General features: G+C 44.0%; 1 protein-coding gene across 1 annotated transcript in view; it reads left to right on the forward strand.

The window, feature by feature from the left end:
* Positions 1–579: 579 nt before the first annotated feature.
* PSTPIP2 (proline-serine-threonine phosphatase interacting protein 2) overlaps positions 580–20,460 on the forward strand; it is a 54,298-nt gene continuing 34,417 nt past the window's right edge. The window contains exons 1-4 of the mRNA XM_087958698.1: positions 580–973; positions 13,939–14,039; positions 17,497–17,574; positions 19,954–19,988. Of these exons, the coding sequence (XP_087814824.1) occupies positions 941–973; positions 13,939–14,039; positions 17,497–17,574; positions 19,954–19,988 (247 nt within the window). The 5' untranslated portion in view covers positions 580–940. The remainder of the gene's footprint in view (positions 974–13,938; positions 14,040–17,496; positions 17,575–19,953; positions 19,989–20,460) is intronic.

The raw sequence follows: 20,460 nt of genomic DNA on the forward strand, positions 1-20,460 counted from the left end.
CTCTCCCTCTCTCTTGCTCTTTCTCTCTTTCCCTCCCTCCTTTTCTCCCTCCCCCTCTCTTTCTCTCCCCCCTCTCTTTCTCTCCCTCTCTCCCTCGTTCTTTCTCTCTCTTTTCTCTCCTCTCTCTCTCCTTCCCTCCTCTCTCTCTTTCTCCCTCCCTCTCCCTTTTTCTCCTTCCCACTCTCCCTCTCCCTTTCTCCCTTGCTCTTTCTCTCCCTCCCTCCTCTCTCCCTCTCTTTCTCTCCGTCCCTCTCTCCCTTTTTCTCCCTCCCTCTCTTCTCTCTCTCCCTCCCTCTTTCTCGTTCTCTCCCTCCCTCTCCCCTTTTCTCCCTCCCCTCTCTCTCTTCCTTCCTCCCTCGCTCTTTCTCTCTCTCCTTCCCTCTCTCTCTCCCTCCCTCCTCTCTCTCCCTTTTTCTCCCTCCCTCCCTCGCTCTTTCTCTCTCTCCCTCCCTCCTTCCCTGTCTCTCCCTTTTCTCCCTCCCTTTCTCTCCCTCCCTTTCTCTCTCTCCCTCCCTCCCTCTCCCTTTTTCTCCCTCCCTCTCTTTTTTTTTCTCTCCCTCCCTCGGTCTTTCTCTCTCTCTCTCCCTCCCTCTCTCTCCCTTTTCTCTCTCCCTCCCTCTTTCTCGCTCCCTCCCTCCCTCCCTAACTCCCCCTCCCTCTTCCCCCCTTCGGGGTCGCGAAGGAAGCGAGGAACCCACCCCTCCCCACTCGAGACGGCCGCGATCCTCGGCGCGGCAGGTCCCACCCCACCCGCCCTCCCGCCCCCTTAGGCCACCCGGTGGCCAGCGGGCGGGCGGAGACTCTGCCGGCGGCCCGTCCCTTCGTGCCCGGAGGGAGGAACCGCCGGGAAGGAGCCCCGTCGCCAGGGCAGGAAAGGACCGGGACGGCTAGACTTTGGGTCCCAGCCGCCCTTTGCCTCTCGGGCCGCTCAGCAGCCGCGATGCGGGAAACCCTCTTTAAGGACAACTTCTGGGTGAGCCCCGGGGCGCCCGGGCTGCGTCCTCGCCTCTTTGCACCCACCGGGATCCTGCGCTTTGGCCCGGGGGACGGGGGGACGGGGACGGGGAATCGCCGAAGGAGCCCCCGCCGGCCGCTTGCTGCCGATGCCGGGGGTGTGGGAGGCTACTCGGGGAGCGGGGAGGACTCGGGGGCGGCTGGAAGGGAGATCGCAGGCGGGGAGGGAGAAGCAGCGGGCGCCCGGTTGGGGAAGGTTGCGCCGTGCTGGGATAGGGGGACGGACGGACACACACACACACACACACACACACACACACACGAGACGAAGCGCTGTTTCGGGAAAGGGGGATTGGGAAAATTGGCTCGGGAACTGGTTGGTGGAGTTTTCAGGCGTGGGTTGACTTTTTTCACCTTGTGTGGTGAGAATTTGGGGACCACGTTACCAAAAAGAAAAAAAAAAGAGGTTGAGCCTTTGGAAAAAAGTGCAGAGAAGAGCAACGAAGGGGATAAAAGGGCCTGGAGACTCAAACAGGTGAAGACCGGTTGCAGGACTTGGGTTTGGCCAGTCTCGTTTCATGACTGATTTATTCACTTAACCAAAAAAATAAAAATAAGTAAATCATAAAATTGGATACAATCACATGATAGCAAGAGCACTTAGACTTATATACAGCTTTATAGTGCTTTACAGCCCCCTCTGAGCGGTTTTCAGAGTCTGCCTATTCCCCCCCAACCATCCTCATTTTACCCACCTCGGAAGGAGGGAAGGCTGAGTTAACCTTGACCCAGTCAGGATTGAACTCAGTGGGCAGAGTTGGCCTGCAGTACTTCATTCTAACCACTGAGCCACCATTGGCAAGGAAGGAAAGAAGGGAGGGAGAGAGGAAGAAAGGGAGAGAGGGAGGGAGGGAGGAAAGAGAGGGTGGAAGGAAGGGAGGAAGAAAGAAAGAAGAAAGAAAGAAAGAAAGAAAGAAAGAAAGAAAGAAAGAAAGAAAGAAAGAAAGAAAGAAAGAAAGAGAAAGGAAAGGAAGGAAAGGAAAGGAAGGGCAATGGCCCTTAGACTTAGAAGGCTGAGTCAACCTTGAGCCGATCAGAATCGAACTCCTGGCAGTGAGCAGTGAGTTAGCCTGCAGTACTGAATTCTGACCACTATGCCACCCTGGATCGCTCCTTCCTTCCTTCCTTCCTTCCTTCCTTCCTTCCTCCTTCCTTCTTTTCCTTCCTCCCTCCCCTCCTTCCGGTTTACAGAGTCAGCCTCTTCCTTCCTTCCAGAGTTGGCCTGCAGTATCATTTGCATTGGAAAAAAGGGAAGGAGAGGGAGAAAAAGAATGAAGGAGGAGGAGGAGGGGGGGGGGAAGGCAATAGCCTTTAGACTTATATAATGCTTCACAGTGCTTTCCAGCCCCCTCTAAGCAGTTTACAGAGTCAGCCTCTTGCCCCCAACAATCTGGGTCCTCATTTTACCCACCTCAGAAGGGTGGAAGGCTGAGTCAACCTTGAGCCGGTGAAGATCGAACTCCTGGCAGTGAGTTAGCCTGCAGTGCTGCATTCTGACTACTATGCCACCCTGGCTCGCTCCTTCCTTCCTTCCTTCCTTCCTTCCTTCCTTCCTTCCTTCCTTCCTTCCTTCCTTCCTTCCTTCCTTCCTTCCTTCCTTCCTTCCTTCCTTCCTTCCTTCCTTCCTTCCTTCCTTTGCAATAGCACTTAGACTTATATGCCGCTTCACAGTGCTTTCCAGCCCTCTCTAAGCGGTTTTCAGAGTCAGCCTATTGTCCCCCCAACAATCTGGGTCCCTGTTTTACCGATCTTGGAAGGACGAAAGGCAGAGTCAACCTTGAGCCTGGTGAGATTCGAACTGCCAAATTGCAGCCAGCTGGCAGTTAGCAGAAGTAGCCTGCAGTACTGCATTGATAGCAGTCTTCCAGCATGTGAGGGACTGCCACAAAGAGGAGGGGGTCCCTTTATTTTCCAAAGTACCAGAAGGCAGGACAAGAAACAATGGTTGGGAACTAACCAAGGAGAGAAGCAACCTGAAATTAAGGAGAAATTTCCTAATAGTGAGAACAATTAACCAGTGGAACAGCTGGCCTTCAGATGTTGTGGGTGCTTCATCACTGGAGGTTTTTAAGAAGAGACTGGACAGTCACTTGTCTGGAATGGTACAGGATCTCCTGCTTGACCAGGTGGCTGGACTAGAAGACCTCCAAGGTCCCTTTCAGCTCGATTCCAATTCTAGTTTTCGATTGTTAGCAAAGCCTGCAGGTGGGTTGAGGCAGCGAAGAGCGGGATGCAGGCCCGAGTGTGTGGATGTGAGCTTATGGGTTGAAACAAGCCAGCTTGGAGTAACTTTATTTTATTTTGTGTGAATGTGAGCCTTATGGTTTGAATGATGTGCAAATCATGGTTTGTGTCTAAATGGGCTTTTATTGGGCAATTAGGGTTATGCCAATCATGGGTTGGGTTGCGGTATGTATGTCCTGTAATCCCAGCTCATGTGTTGTGGCGCTGAGTTTCTGATGGCTTTATGCTTGGTCTGGTTGTGGCCTATGGGGGTCTCACCCACAGAGGCTTTCCAGATTATTTTGAAAGTACAGGTTGCCCTTGACTTAAAACGTTGACTGTTCAAAGTTACAATGGCATCAAAAAATGTGACTTATGACCGAATTTCACACTTAAGACCCGGGTGGCATCCCCATGGTCCTATGATAAAATTCAGATGCTTTGACACCTGTGACTCACATTTATGACAGGGCCCCAGAGTCATGTGATCCCCTTTTGCGACCAAATTCACTTAACAACCGTGTTACTAATTCAACCCTAACCCCATATTCACTTAACAACCGTGTTACTAATATAACTACGGCAGCAATTCACACTTAACAACTGCGGCAGGAAAGGTTGTAACGTGGCGCATGAATTCACTGAACAAATGCCTCACTTAACAAGAGAAATTTTGGGCTCCCTTGTGGTCGTAGTTTGTGGACTGCCTGTACTACCTGTGGCGTTTTCTAGGTTTGAAGGAATATTGATTTCATGTATGTTGAGAAGAAATTTAAGAAATTGTGGGAACGGTTCAGTCACGCTCTCCTGATTGAGTTAAATGCATGGATTGAGGAAAAATGGTACCTTCTTTATATAATACTGTGTTTCCCCCAAAATAAGACCTGTCTTATATATTTTTTGCCACCAAAAAAGGCACCAGGCCTTATTTTCGGGGGACGTCATCCCCTGACTAACCTCACTTGTGTGCATCACCCTTGCCTCCTTTTTGCTGTCAGAGGCCTTCAGGAACTTCTTCTTCTGTGGCCACCAAGGCTTTCCTGAAGGCCTCTGCAGCCGATAACAAACCTCTGGATCGATCCAGAGCTTCTTTGTTATCGGCTACAGAGACCTTCAGGAAAGCCTTGCCAGCCTTGCCAGCTGCAGAAGAAATGAGCTGTCAAGGCAGGTGTCGGGGTGTGCGAGGCCTGGCTACAACTGTCCAAAGGTAAATAGTAGGGCAGCTCCATTACTTCCATCCCCACCCTAGCTTAATTTTTACCCGTGCACTCTGGAGTGGGTGGGATCTTAATTAGGACTTATTTTGGGTGCATGTGTAAAAATCAAGCTAGGACTTACTTTCAGGGTAGGTCGCATTTTTAAGGAAACAGGTTATATTTTACTCCTTCGACCAATATTTCTCAACCTGGTTTAGTGGTTAAAGCATCAGACTAGGAAGTGGGAAACCGTGAGGTCTCTAGGCCCGTCATAGGCACGAAAGTCAGCTGGGTGACTTTGGGGTCAGCCGTTCTCTCTCTCTCTCTCTCTCTCTCTCTCAACTCAAAACCACCTCACAGGGTTGTTGTTGTGGAGAAAATAGGAAGACGAAGGTGCGTTTCCTGTTTTCGTTGCCTTGAGCTATTTATAAAAGTAACAAAAAGGTGGGATATGAACAAACAATAAATAGATACTCCGTGGCAGCTTGAAGATGTGTGGACTTTAACTCCCAGAATTGCTCAGTCAGCTGTGCAGAACTTAAAAAACTTCTAGATAATACCCATCCATCAAAATTTAATCTCTCTACATCAAGGGTCTTCAAACTTGACATCTTTAAGACTTGTGGACTTCAACTCCCAGAATTCCTCAGTCAGCTGTGCAGAACTAAAAAACCTTCTAGATAATACACATCCATTAAAATTTAATCTCTCTACATCAAGGGTCTTCAAACTTGACAGCTTTAAGACTTGTGGACTTCAACTCCCAGAATTCCTCCTCTCGTCATGTTAGCCCAGGAATTCTTCAAATTTGCCAAGTTTGAAGAACCTTGCTCTACATGTGTGCTTCTCTATGGTCAGTTGGTCTGAAACTGCAGGAGCTTTAGCGCCTTTTGGGAGTCCAAAATTCTGATTTTTAGTAAAACTCAAATTGTATAAACAGTGGTGGCCCAACATTTTGGCTTACCTGGGCCTCATTGATTGAAGGGAAATTGTCTTTGTCGGCATGTAAAATATATAATATATAATGGCTGAGGAATTCTGGGAGTTGAAGTCCACAAGTCTTAAAGTTGCCAAGGTTGGAGACCCCTGATATAGTTAATGTATCTAAATAACAAACCTACTTTATTTTTTAAATATCATTTTTATTATTTTGTCTGGATGCGTTACTGGCTGTCCAGGGACTGCATATGGTCTGTGGGCTTCAGGCTGGACACACCTGGTTTAAGCTTTCAGGCAGGTATAGAGCAAGGATAGAATTTAAATTGATGATGAGCAGTAAAATGAGGTGTTTCAGCTTTGTGAATTGGACTTTGGAGTTTAGAATGCATACATTTTTTTTCCTGCAAGAGACTAATCACAAACCATTTTTAGAATCTTTCTTTCTTTCTTTCTTTCTTTCTTTCTTTCTTTCTTTCTTTCTTTCTTTCTTTCTTTCTTTCTTTCTTTCTTTCCTTCCTTCCTTCCTTCCTTCCTTCCTTCCTTCCTTCCTTCCTTCCTTCCTTCCTTCCTTCCTTTTTGCCAAAATGGCCGCTTGGATCCATCTATGTTTCGTGCCAGAAGTTGACTTGATGGAATTGCTTTCTAATTCAGGTAGTTTTCGACTTACAGCGGTTCATTTAGTGATTATTTGAACTTACAAATGGACTGAAAAAAGTGACTTATGACTGTTTCTCATTCTTATGACTGCTGTGGCATCCTCATGATCAAAATTTAGACGCTTGGCAACTGACTCATACTTACGATGGTTGCTGTATCCTGGGATCATGTGATGGTCTGACAAGCAAAGTCAACGGGGAAGCCAGATTTGCTTAATCACCGTGTTACAAACTTAACAACGGCAGTGATTCACTTAACAACTGTGGCAAGAAAGGTCATAAAAGGAGGCCAAACTCACGGAACAAGTGTCTTGCTTACCAACATAAATTTCGGAGGCAATTGTGGTTGTACGTTGAGGTCTACTTGAATTATGTCTCCTTCCTTCCTTCCTTCCTTCCTTCCTTCCTTCCTTCCTTCCTTCCTTTCTCTCACTCTTTCTTTATTCTTCTCCTTCCTTCCTTTCTTCCTTCCTTCTTTTCTCTCACTCTTTCTTTATTCTTTTCCTTCCTTCCTTCCTTCCTTCCTTCCTTCCTTCCTTCCTTCCTTCCTTCCTTCCTTCCTTCCTTCCTTCCTTCCTTCCTTCCTTCCTTCCTTCTTTTCTCTCACTCTTTCTTTATTCTTCTCCTTCCTTCCTTCCTTCCTTCCTTCCTTCCTTCCTTCCTTCCTTCCTTCCTTCCTTCCTTCCTTCCTTCCTTCCTTCCTTCCTTCCTTCCTTCCTTCCTTCCTTCTCTTTTTCTTTCTTTTCTCTTTCTACTTAGCCTATGACACTAAATAGCTGGTTAGCTGAGGCCAGGGGTGGGCTTCAAAAATTTTAGCAAAGAGTTCTCTGCCCGGTTGCTGGGTGGGTGTGGCCATGGTGGGCGTGGCCTAGTTGGACTCCTGCATCACAGCGGTGGGGGGGACTCAGGGAGAGCGAAAATCAGGCTTCCCGGAGGCTCTGGAAGTCTGGAAACGGGCCCGTTTCTGGCCTCCCGAGGGCCTCCGGAGCCCAGGGAGGCTTTTTTCGCCTTCCTGGAGACTTGAGGAAAGCCTCTGGAGCCTGGGTAGGGCAAACAATGGGCCTCCTGGAAGTTTCAGAAGGCCAGAAATGGGCCTGTTTCTGGCCTCCCGGGGGCCTCCGGAACCCAGGGAGGCCGTTTTCACCCTTTCCTCAAGCCTCCGGAGTCTGGGGAGGGCGAAAACAATCCACCCCCGCCACCGTGGTGCAGGAAGCTGACTAGGCCTCACCCACTCAGCAACCAGGTAGAGAACTGGCTGCTGAAATTTTTGAAGCCCAGCCCTGGTGGTGAGATCCTGCAAGAGGACCTCATAAAATGATCTTAAAAGTCCATGCACATGGGAGACACAATCTTCTTTCAGATAACCTGAGGTAAAAAATAAAAAAAAACAGCATATAAATGCAGTCTGGTATAGGTAGTAATATGTACCCATTGGTCAAGCCAAGTTATGGGCAAATTACTGTCTATGAACAGAAAGCAGCAAACCCTATATTCACGAGCTCTGATGATGTTGCCTAGTTAGGTAATCAAACGTCTGCCAAAAAAATAAAATAAACCCCCAAGCTCAGAAAATACCAAGGATTCTGCAATTCAACCCTGAGTTACGAATATTCTTTTCTCTTGAAATGACACTTATGCTTGGAAAATTACCTCGGAAGGCCAGCGAAGTCACATTTGACTTCAAGAGAAACTTCCTCAAAAGACAGGATTTGGTTTAAAAACAAAAAAAAACAAAAAGGAAGCCACTTACCGAAACCAGGAGAGCAAAAATTATTTTAAACCATACTAACTTTAAACTCTCCAGAAAAAATATAAAAGCAGGAAGGGCACCAGAAAGTCGCATACATGGCCAGCAAATCTGTGAAGAAAAAGCGAGCTTTTCTGCAGAGAACAAAGTTCTGCAAAAAAATATATTCTTTTTAAAACCGAAATCATTGTCTTGCTCAAAAACTGAAACGCAAAACGTCTAGCATGGTATGCAAAAAAAAAAAAAAAAAAGAAAGCTGCAAATGATATTCAAAAATATTTGAATATGCAAAAAGCACGAAATTAGCAAAGGGCTGAGCCTCTGGGTAAACTATTTGCATTTATCCTTTTCCCCCAAAGATGGAAGAGGTGATATGTCTGCCTGGATGAATACCGTATTTCAGAAAGACAGTTTGTGGGGAAAAAACCCACAAAGGCTACATTTTTTTATACCTTATTGGAAATTAAAGATGCAAATATTTTGTGCTGAACAATCTGTCCCATGTAAGGCACAAAGGTAACCTTGGGCAGTCACTTTCCCCCAGCCCTAGGAAAGAAGCAATGTAAGCCTCATTTGCAGAAACCTTAACAAAACAGAACAGAATAACAGAGTTGGAAGGGATCTTGGAGGTCTTCTAGTCCAACCCCCTGTTCAAGCAGGAGACCCTATACCATTCCAGACAAATGACTGTCCAGTTTCTTCTTAAAAGCCTCCAGTGATGAAGCATCTACAACTTCTGAAGGCGAGCTGTTCCACTGGTTAATTGTTCTCACTGTTAGAAAATTTCTCCTTGATTCCAGGTTGTTTCTTTCCCTGATGAGTATCCATCTATTGCTTCTTATCCTGCCTTCTGGTGCTTTGGAAAATAGGTTGACCCCCTTTTCTTTGTGGCAGTCCCTCTAATATTGAAACGCTGCTATCATATTGCCCCTAATCCTTCTTTTCACTAGACTAGACAAACCCAATTCCTGAAAAAAGTCTGTAGAGATTCTCGGTCATGGTTGGACTGAAAAAGAAAAGCAAAGAAAGAAAAGAAGGAAAGGAAAAAACAAAATAAAACAAGAAAGTCCAATTGCTTCCTGAAAAAGTATCTTTGGGCCAATTCCTGCAACCGTTCTTCATATAAGTATCTATGGAGTTTCTCAATCGTTCAGGTCATGGTTGTCCCAAAAGTGCTTTTTCAAGAGGCAACTGGAATTTCTGGTTTTTCCTTGAAGATGTTTCGCTTATCATCCAAGAAGCTTCTTTAGCATACGTAGGCAGCATACGTAGCTTAGACTCTTTCTTCCTCCTGTTTTCCCCACAACAACCCTGTGAGGTGGATTGGGCTGAAAAAAAGAAAGAAACTGACCCAAGATCTGGCTTTTGTGCCTATGATGGGACTAGAATTCACTGTCTCCTGGAGACCGGCCCAAAGTCAGCTAGCTGGCTTTCCTGCATAAGGCGGAACTAGAACTCTCTGTCTCATGGTAATTGTTCCAGAGTCACCCAACTGGCTTTCATGTCTAAAATAGGGCTAGAACTCCCTGTCTCCTAGTGATTGTTCCAGAGTCACCCAGCTGGCTTTCATGTCCAAGATGAGACTAGAATTCCCTGTCTCCTGGTGATTGTTCCAGAGTCACCCAGCTGGCTTTCATATCCAAGATGAGACTAGAATTCCCTGTCTCCTGGTGATTGTTCCAGAGTCACCCAGCTGGCTTTCATGTCCAAGATGAGACTAGAATTCCCTGTCTCCTAGTGATTGTTCCAGAGTCACCCAGCTGGCTTTCATGTCCAAGATGAGACTAGAATTCCCTGTCTCCTAGTGATTGTTCCAGAGTCACCCAGCTGGCTTTCATGTCCAAGATGAGACTAGAATTCCCTGTCTCCTGGTGATTGTTCCAGAGTCACCCAGATGGTTTTCATGTCTAAGCTGGGACTAGAATTCACCATCTCCTAGTGACTGGCCCAAAGTCAGCTAGCTGGCTTTCCTGCATAAGGCGGAACTAGAACTCCCTGTCTCTTGGTGATTGTTCCAAAGTCACCCAGCCGTCTTTCATACCTAATGCAGATTCATTTAACAACCGTGTCACTAACTGAACAACTGCAGCGATTCACTTAACAGCGCTGGCAAGAAAAGGCGTGAAACGGGGCAAGACTCCCTTAACAAATGTCTCCTTGAACAACAGGCTCAATTGTGGTCGTAAGTCGAGGACTGCCTGTACTGTATGTACAGCCCCACATGCTTGCTTCTGCCTCTTTTGTGTGCATCTGTTCTGTTTTTTTTCTTCTCCAAATGTTTCTATTAAGTCCCACTTCTCTTTATTCTACTGAGCCTGAAGTGTTGAATTTGGAATAAGTGACTTGGTGGTGAAAGAGAGAAGTTTCGTTGTGATCTTGTCTTCTGAAACGGGTACCAGTTGTTTCTGATTCTTGGTAATCCGCTGAAGGATTAAGATTTGATTCTCAAATGAAAACTGCCTGCTTCTCACGCTGGCAGGGAAGTGCTCCAAACGGTAGTAGCCCTTTTGGGTTTCTTATGTAAACTTTTGAGGAAATTGAAATTTTAAAAGAGAACTTCTGAGGGAGGACCGATTCACCACACTACCAGGAAACCTAGCAATAATCCCCCAAACGGACCATGCCATGAATAGTTTAACCTTTAATGTTGTGTTTCTCAACCTAGAAGCTTCCAAGTAGGGGGACTCTACCACCCAAAACGCCCAGCTGGGGCTATGTGGGCTGGGAATTCTGGGAGTTGAAGTCTACGTATCTGGAAAGCTGCCCAAATTCAACAAGAGTGCTTTAATCTTTGTGCCTCCCTCCTGGATCCGAAGAGAATGCATTTTGGGGGCAAAAAACATCTGGTTCCCGAACCTCTCTTTCATGTGTGGGAAGACAAATCCAGTCTGGTTCCAAGCTGGGGGAAAAATGCTGGGAAATAAAATGGAGGCTGGCCACAAGAAAAGAAGATCTCTGTTTACTTGGTTTTCCAGAAACTTCAGTGACAACAGCTTTTCTGGGGTGGTTGACAAAATGGCTGAGTGAGTGGATGGATCTTTATAGTGTTCTGAGATGATTCAGAGGGGTTGTGCCTTGTGTCTTTTGCTATTTCAGTGGTTGGTGGGTTAATCCTATTAGGTCATGTCCTGTCCTTAGAATTTGGGCGGGGAATGTAAATTCTTAATCCCATCAGTTCTAGCCTTTATTTATTTATTTTATTTATTTGGTTTGTCAATTGCTTACAAGATCATAGGTATAAGTAAAAACATAGTTATGAATACATGGATACATACAAGAAAAATAAAAGAACCAATAGGACAGGGACGGTAGGCACATTGGTGCGCTTATGCACGCCCCCTACAGACCTCTTAGGAAAGGGGTGAGGTCAATAGTAGACAGTTTAAGGTTAAAGTTTTTGGGGTTTGGGGAAAAAACCACAGAGTCAGGTAGAGTATTCCAGACATTGACCATTCTGTTGCTGAAGTCGTATTTCCTGCAATCAAGTTTGGTGCGATTAACCTTGAGTTTGTATCTATTGTTTGCTCTTGTATTGTTATGGTTGAAGCTGAAGTATTCATTGACAGGTAGGACATTGCAATGTATGATTTTATATACTATACTTAGATCGGACCGAAGGCGGCGTAGTTCTAGGTTTTCTAGGTCTAGAATTTCAAGTCTGGTGGCATAAGGTATTCTGCAACGAGTAGAGGAGTGGAGAACTCTTCTTGTGAAATATTTCTGGACTTTCTCAACTGTGTTAATATCAGATACATAATGTGGGTTCCAGACTGATGAGCTGTATTCGAGTATTGGTCTAGCAAATGTTTTGTATGCTCTAGTTAGTAGTGTAATATTACCAGAGAAAAAGCTACCGTATTTGCCGGCGTATAAGACGACTTTTTTGCCCCGAAAAACATGCCTCCAAGTGGGGGGGTCGTCTTATACGCCGGTATATCCACTGCCGGCTTTCGGATGCTTGTTGGACGCAGCGAAGGCGCCTCTAGCTTCCTGGATCCCCTGCGTCGCTTCCGCTTCATCCCGCTCGCCTCGCTCCGCCCGAGGCTGCAGCCTTCCCGCTCTTCCCACGGACCCTGGCACTCTGCCCTGCCGCTGCAGCCCCGGGGATTTCTGGAGGGCGTTTCCGGTGGTGGTGGGGGGTCGTCTTATACGCCGGGTCGTCTTATACGCCGGCAAATACGGTAGGTAAGATTAGGTTAACAACTCTTAATGCCTTTTTGGCTATGTAGTTATAGTGGGCTCTAACACTTAGATCTTTAGAGATGAGTACTCCAAGGTCCTTGACAGAGTTTGGATCATCAACAAGGTCTTGAGTATTCAGCTTGTATTTTATTTTCTGATTTTTTTTGCCAATATGTAGGACAGAGCATTTGTTTGTTGAGATTTGAAGTTGCCATTTGTTTGACCATTCTGATACATAGTCAAGGTTTTTTTGAAGGGTAGCAGTATTGTCTGTGGTGTTGAATAGCTTTACATCATCAGCGAAGAGAACGCAGTTGCTCTTGATATGATCACAGAGGTCATTTATGTAGAGTATGAAGAGAGTTGGTCCTAGAACACTGCCTTGGGGGACACCACTGTTGACAGGTACAGAATTTGACAGGACGTTCCCAATTTTGACCATTTGTTGTCTGTTTGACAGGAATGCCTCTATCCAGTTATGCAGTTGTCCAGAGATACCATAAGATTTTAGTTTTAGGAGTAGTTTGTCATGTACCACTGAATCAAAGGCTTTACAGAAGTCTATGTAGATTGCATCTATTGTTTTGCCCTGATCGAGTTGTGTAGTCCATATGTTTTTGCAGTTGCAGATTGCAGGATAGTTTTTTCCTGAAACCAAATTGTTTATTGGAGAGTAGGTTGTTTGTCTCTAAGTGGAGGATGAAGGATTGGTTAATAATTGATTCCATGACTTTACAGGTGACGCAGCATAAGGAGATTGGTCTGTAATTTTCATCTAGGCTGGGGTCTCCCTTTTTGAAGATGGGGATGACCGTGGCTAGTGACCATAGGTTTGGCAAGGAGCTGGTCCTGAAAGATTTTTCAAAGATTACGCTTAGAGGTTTCGGCTATGGCAGTGGATAGCTTTTTTAAGAAGTAGGCACATATTCCGTCTGGTCTAAAAGATAGAGATGGTTTTAGATTGCGTAGTGCTTTTTCAACATTGTCTTCTGTAAAATCGATATATATTAGATCATTGTAGTTGTCTGTGGTTCGACTAGGAAATACTGGGCATGATCCATTGCTGTTTACAAATACTGAGCCAAAGAATGTGTTAAAGAGGTTGGCTTTAATGGTGGGAGCTGTGGCTGAAAGCATTTTGTCTGTGAATAGATTGGCCCAGTCTTTCTGAATGGAAAAAAAAAACTGCATTCCTAAAGGTTAGCCTCTTCAAGTTTTTGGGTTTCCTATGGCAGGAAGAATGGTTCTGCTTTCTGCCTTTGTTAAGATTTTTCTCCGTTTTTCCTTTGGGGAAATATAACATTCTGCCTCTTTTAATATTCCCCAAAATATTTCATTCTCTGGGGTGGGATATGAGGGGTCCTGGCTTCCCACACGTGTAGAAGTGTTTCTTATTCATGACAACTTTAAGATGGCTGTATTTTATATTTTACCGACAAAGAGATAAAGGGAGAGTTGTATGAATCTTGTTCAAGCAGTTTAGCTCTCTTCAGCTAGCCATACCCTTCTGGGATTCAAACCCAGGTTACTTACATATTAGGTAACTGTATTAACCTCCAAGCCATGGGCTCTCCTGGATTTGTCAGCTATACCAGAGGAGAGGTTAAGTGTTGTTTTTTTTTTAATCAGGGCAACCTGATCTACCCAAATATGGGACAAAGCATCCTGCTTCCTTCCATGGCCTGTTTGGGAGATTACTGTTATAAGTTAGATCAGGAAATAAGAGTATAAGTGAATAGAATGGAGAAGTAATTGATATAGACTTTATTAACCAGTGTGAACACCGTTACAGAATCATTGTAAAAAGTGGAAATTGTTTTTTAAATGTTGAAATGTTGAATAAATAAATTTATATAAAACAAAAAATAAAATAAAATGTGTGTGTAGGTCAAATACGACCTTGGGCTGCTTCTAAGCTACCAACGTGGAAAATGCAGGGCATGTTATTTGCCTAACAAAGTTTTAAATGTTCTTTTTTCAGACAACAGACTTGATCAGCACAGCCGGATATGACAACATTGTCCAACACTTGAACGACGGCAGGAAGAACTGCAAAGAATTTGAAGACTTTTTGCGAGAAAGGTGCGTATGACCGCTTTTCTGGAATGGTGAAAGGTTCCTGAATGTTCTCCTGGACTTTCTAGCCCCAATACAGGTAGTTCTTGACTTATGAACACTCACTTAGTGAACATTTGAAGTTACAATGGACTTACGCAGAGCTGCTTATGATCTGGTTTCTAACTTCTCATGGCTGGCCACCCACATCCCTGCTTCAGCGGTCACACATCAATCACAAAGTAAAGTCTTACACTTCGGCAGAAAAGCCAAAAGGACACATATAGAGCTGGTGAAACCAGGCTCAACAGCAGTAACTGTGAGCATCTTGGAGTCTTAGTGGACAACCAGATAAATAGGAGCCAGCCGTGTGCGGCAGCAGCCAAACAAGCCAATGCAATCCTAAGTTGCATTAACAGAGGGATACAGTCAACATCAAGTGAGGTACTAATACCACTCTATAAAGCCTTAGTAAGACCACACCTAGAGTACTGCATCCAGTTTTGGTCACCACATTATAAAAAAGATGTTGAGACTCTAGAAAGAGTGCAGAGAAGAGCAACCAGGATGATTCAGAGACTAGAGGCTAAAACATATGAAGAACGGTTACAGGAACTGGGCCTGGCTAGTCTAGGGAAGAGAAGGACCAGGGGAGACAGGATAGCAGTCTTCCAATATTTGAGGGGCTGCCACAGAGAGGAAGGCATCAACCTATTTTCTAAAGTGCCTGTAGGCCAGACAAGGAATAATGGATGGAAACTGAACAAGGAGAGATTCAAACTGGAAATAAGGAGAAACTTTCTGACAGAACAATCAACTAATGGAACAGAAGTTGCCTTCAGAAGTTGTGGGAGTTATATCCCTGGAAACTTTCAAGAAGAGATTGGACTGCCATCTGTCAGAAATGGTGGAGGGTCTCTTGCTTGGGCGGGGGGGTTTGGACTAGATGACCTACAAGGTCCCTTCCAACTCTGTTAATCTGTACCTATCTGTACAATGAAAGCATTGTGGGTCCTTAACTACCAGTTGCACTTTAGGGCCATTTGCCATGTCCCACAGTCATCGGCCAGCAATTTCTAGTTTCCTGCAAAAAAGCATCCTTTGGGGTAGAATGGGTTTGCTTAATGACCGTGGCTTTTCACCGCAAAATAGGTCGTAAAACTGAGTGCAGTCACATGGCACTAAAAAGGTTAGCCATCGCTGACCTACGGCTTTGTCAGTAACAACCAGCATGCCGAATTCCACCGAAACACAACCTGTAGGAGTCTAACTCACAAGGCGGCAATTTTATTTTCTTTTTTAAAAATAAATTTTATTAAAGTTTTACACTTTTAAATCAAATCATATTTACAATTTCTGCAGTGTGTTGTGGCATCGGCTTCTCCATATTCATTCACTATATTCATGTATATATATATATATATATATACATATGTACATCAATTACATTTACATTTTGCATTAGTTTTTTATTCCCGTTATCTAAATCAAACATACCATTTCTCCCAGACCGCGTAGTATTCTTTTTCTTCCTTCTCCTGCAATTCCATTGTAAGTTTATTCGTTTCTGCACAATCCATCATTTTTTTTTATTCTCACATTATCTGTGGGACTACTCTCTGATTTCCAGTTTTGAGCATATGTTATTCTAGCTGCTGTCAACATGTGTATTATTATATATTCAATTTCTTTCTTATAATCACCTCTAATTATCTCTAATAGGAACATTTCAGGCTTAAGTTCTATTCACCCGACCCCCCCCCACCAGTTATTTCTTGCAGCCAAATCCTTATTTTGTTCCAAAATTTCTTTGCTTTAGAGCACAACCACCATGTATGAAAGAAGGTGCCTGGTGTCTTTTTAACATTTCCAACATATTGGGTTCAGATTTTGGGGTAGATTTTGGCCAATTTCGCTGGTGCTAGATGCCAATGATAGAACATTTTGTAGAGATTTTCTTTGTACGTGGCTGTACAAGGCAGCAATTTTCACTTGGACACAATCTTGGCATGCCCAGTGTGTAGTCCCATCCTGGGTCAGATGTGGTTTTTTTCAAAGGCAATCCCATGTAGAGCACAAATTTCACCCTATTTAAGGACCACATTTGGGGATTTGAAAGGTTAAAAACAGGAACTGTTGGTTTCGCAGAGGGCTTTCTGCTAACCTTAATATATATATATATATATATATATATATATATATATATATATATATATATATATATATATATATATATATATATATATATATATATATATATATATATATATATTATTCAGCTTTGTTCGAGTATTTTCCCACGTCATTGTAGTTGTGCTTTTAAAGTTGTAGGAACGTTTCGGCAGAATCTCATCTGCCATCATCAGGCTTCTGTATAGTGTTCACACTATACAGAATAGTGAACACTATACAGAAGCCTGATGATGGCAGATGAGATTCTGCCGAAAAGTTGCTACAACTTTAAAAGCACAACTACAATGACGTGGGAAAATACCCGAACAAAGCTGAATACCATACATGTAAGTACCCACGAAAACTTAAGAAAACATGTATGTATGTATGTATGTATGTATGTATGTATGTATGTATGTATGTATGTTGTGGCTCTCAGGTTTGAGCCTGCTTTATTAGAGGACAAAGACTCGGACAGTGGGGAAGGGGAGGTTTTGGAAATGCCTTCCTCCCCAGGACCTTCCTCTTCGGCAATGCCTTCCTCCCTGATTGTGCCTCAGGTGTCGGCAGATAACCAAGAGGGAAAACCTGAGGCTAATCAGGAAAAGGAGGAGAGCAAATCAGAGTCTCTGACTGAGAATCCAGCAGGGGAATGCTGGCTTGATGCGAGGCAGCGTCGCAGGCAAAAGTGCGAGCTGCAACGCAGAAAGAAGGGACAAATCAGAGACTGAGATGAGGGACTGACACGCCCCACAGGGAATAAAAGTGGGTGTGTTAGCTCTGGGAACTTGTTCGGGACAACGTGTGACTTATGGAGAGAAGCTTCGGAGTATCCTGTGTGTGGTGACGGCTTGTGTGATTTATATTCCTGCTTTCTGGTCAGACTTGGCAGACAGTGTGTGTGAGACTGCCAAGAACTTTATCAGCTCAAAGGAGTTAACTCCATAATTACTGGACTTGCTTGCTTGTTTGTATTTAGTTGGAAATTTGGACTTCTCACCTCGTTTGTACAGGTGAGACATAACATATATATATATGTGTGTGTGTGTGTGTGTGTGTGTGTGTGTGTTGTCTTAAGTTTTCACGGGTACTTACATGTATGGTATTCAGCTTTGTTCGGGTATTTTCCCACGTCATTATAGTTGTGCTTTTAAAGTTGTAGCAACGTTTCGGCAGAATCTCATCTGCCATCATACATGTCTTGGAAGATTGTCTATTTTTGAGTTGAATTTCAGTAGCAGGATGAAACCACGGGTCAGAGGTCTTCACTTGGCTGAACCCTGAATTTTACGCCAATCTTTGTCTGTTTCAGGGCTTCTGTAGAAGAGAGATATGGGAAGGATCTGATCAACCTGTCACGGAAGAAACCCTGTGGGCAGACAGAGCTAAAGTAAGCCATCCACTTGTTGGTAAAGAGGGTTTGGAGAAATCTCTTAGCCATCATTCTCGGTCAAATACCACATTAGTCACCTAGATTTCAGCTTGGCGATTTATCCCTAGTTTAAAAATAGTCTGGATGAACATCTGAAAATGGGAAGGAAAAATCCTACCTGACCCCCTTGCTTTGACGGTTTATTTATTTAATTTAACAATGACTCCCAGGCCAACGGTTGCATCCATCATGCAGGAATGAATTCATAGGAAGCACTGCCTGAAGTCCCCCTGCCGAGCAATTGCAGTTACTTTGCCATTTGTTCAGATTGGCCCTATCTATGTGCGAGAGAGTCCTTACTCCCAAGGGTTGAAAATCAGTTCCCAGTTTGGTAGGAAAATGCAGTCACAGGAAGAGAGTTTGCCTTTGGCTTGGTGCATGGCTACCAGTTCCCATCCATGACCACTTAGGGAGACAGATGACTTGGTACAGAAGTGGGAGAAAGGAACACCCCTTCTTGGTGGACTCTCTCTCTGCCACTGTCCAGGACGTCTGACTTAACACGTGTCATTCCCTGGGATTTTTTTAACCATGACTTTGTCTAGGTCTATATCTTATCTCTATCTCTATGTCTAATCTATCTCTATCTCTAATCTATATTTATATCTAATCTATATTTATGTCTAATCTATATTTATATCTAATCTATATCTATATATATCTATTATACTACATCTATATATCTAATATCTATTATATACCTACATATCTATATCTACCGTTTCCCCAAAAATACAACCTACCCTGAAAGTAAGCCCTAGCTTGATTTTTTACATGTGTGCCCAATATAAGCCCTACCCCCAAAATAATCTAATCTGTATCTAATCTGTCTCTATATTATATTTCTATATCTATATCTACTGGTATATCTCTACCTCTAATCTCTGTCTAAATTATATTTCTTTTTCTTTCTCTTTTTCTCTTTCTCTCTTTCTCTTTCTCAATCGCTAACTCTAATTCTAATGCTAACTCTATCTCTATAGCTTGCCTTTATATGTATAAATAATTCAAGGCAGCAAAAATAACTAATTCTTCTTCCTCCTATTTTCCTCAGAACAACAATCCTGTGAGGTGGGTTGGGCTGAGGGAGGAGGACTGACCCAAAGTCATCCAGTCAGTCTTCATGCCTAAGGCAGGACTAGAACTCACAGTCTCCTAGTGATTGGCTCAAAGTCACCCAGCTGGATTTCTTGCCTAAGGCAGGACTAGAACTCACCATCACTGTTATCAGGTTTCTAGCCCAATACCTTAGTCACTAGGCCAAACTGGTTTGATCTCAAAGCAGTCAGGGCATACCATGGTGAGCCTGTGAAGGGCAGCCATTTGGATTTCCCGTTGTCTTAAGCAGCAACTTGTTTATTTTATTTATTTATTTATTTATTTTATTTGCCAATTGTTTACAAGATAATAAGTATAAGTGTATACATAGTTGTGAATACATGAAATGGGTACATATAAGAAAAATAAAAGAAGAATAAGAGAAACAATAGGACAGGGACGGTAGGCACGTTGGTGCGCTTATGCACGCCCCCTACAGACCTCTTAGGAAAGGGGTGAGGTCAATAGTAGACAGTCTAAGGTTAAAGTTTTTGGGGTTTGGGGAAGAAACTACAGAGTCGGGTAGAGTATTCCAGACATTGACCGCTCTATTGCTGAAGTCGTATTTCCTGCAATCAAGTTTGGTGCGGTTAACTTTGAGTTTGTATCTATTGTGTGCTCTTGTGTTGTTATGGTTGAAGCTGAAGTATTCATTGACAGGTAGGACATTGCAATGTATGATTTTATATACCATGCTTAAATCAGACCGAAGACGGCGTAATTCAAGGTTTTCTAGTTCAAACGCAGACAGGGACCCCACATTTGTTTTACAAGCTATTTGCATAAAATTAGAATGTGTTTTGACTCTTCATGGTTTAGCCTTAGCGGATTGGGGGAACCCAACGAAGAAGGTATGCAACTGATCTGCCATGGGTTAGTGTGCATTGTACGAACTTGACCTGGGGCAAGAGGTACACAAGGTTTTTGTTCTTCTCACTTGCCTGAATTAAACGTGTCTTCTGGATTTTGCATTTTGCGTGTCCTTTGAATGATTGAGAAACGTTGACTTGGCCACCTAGGGAAATCACTAGCAAACAAGGAAAGAGAAGTTCAGAAATCTATCTGACTGTAGAGCTATGTTTTGAGTTTCACAACTTGCCTAATCAGGTGTTGAAATTGGACTAATTTCTGAAAACCCGCAGCAAAGTCTTGGGGTTTTTTTTGTGTGTGTGTTTTATGGTGACATCAAAACAATTTCACGATTGCTCAACCTCATTGTCTGTTTTCCTTTCATTTTAGCACCCTCAGAAGAGCACTGGAGGTTTTCAAGCAACGTAAGTGTTACAAAAGTTGAACTTTGTTTGTGGGGAAATAAATCAGCTTTTCCTGTGGATTTTCCCTGTGCATTAAGCTCCACATTCCATAATACCCGGATAAGGTGGTCACCGTACATTCTGGTGGAGGATAAAACCAGTTGAGGTCCTGTATGGTAGAGAGGGCAGATCAACCTGGAGAAAGCTAAGCTAGACAAACCAAAGAATTGACACTGTCCAGTGGTGGGATTCAATTTTTTTTTACTACCTATTCGGTGGGCGTGGCTTGGTGGGCGTGGCTTGGTGGGCGTGGCTTGGTAGGCGGGCAAGGGAAGGATACTGTAAAATCCCCATTCTCTCCCCACTCCTCGGGGAAGGATACTGCAAAATCCCCATTCCCTCCCCACCCCACTAACCTGCTTTCCAGCTCCATTCTCCTGTGCAGGGCAACCAAAGGAGACCCAACCAATCAGCTGGGACTCAGGAGGCAGAG

This window comes from Notechis scutatus, chromosome 2 (genome assembly GCF_049901735.1).
Source record: "Notechis scutatus isolate UNSWTSFEM ecotype Mainland chromosome 2, rNotScu1.2, whole genome shotgun sequence".
NCBI lineage: Eukaryota > Metazoa > Chordata > Lepidosauria > Squamata > Elapidae > Notechis > Notechis scutatus.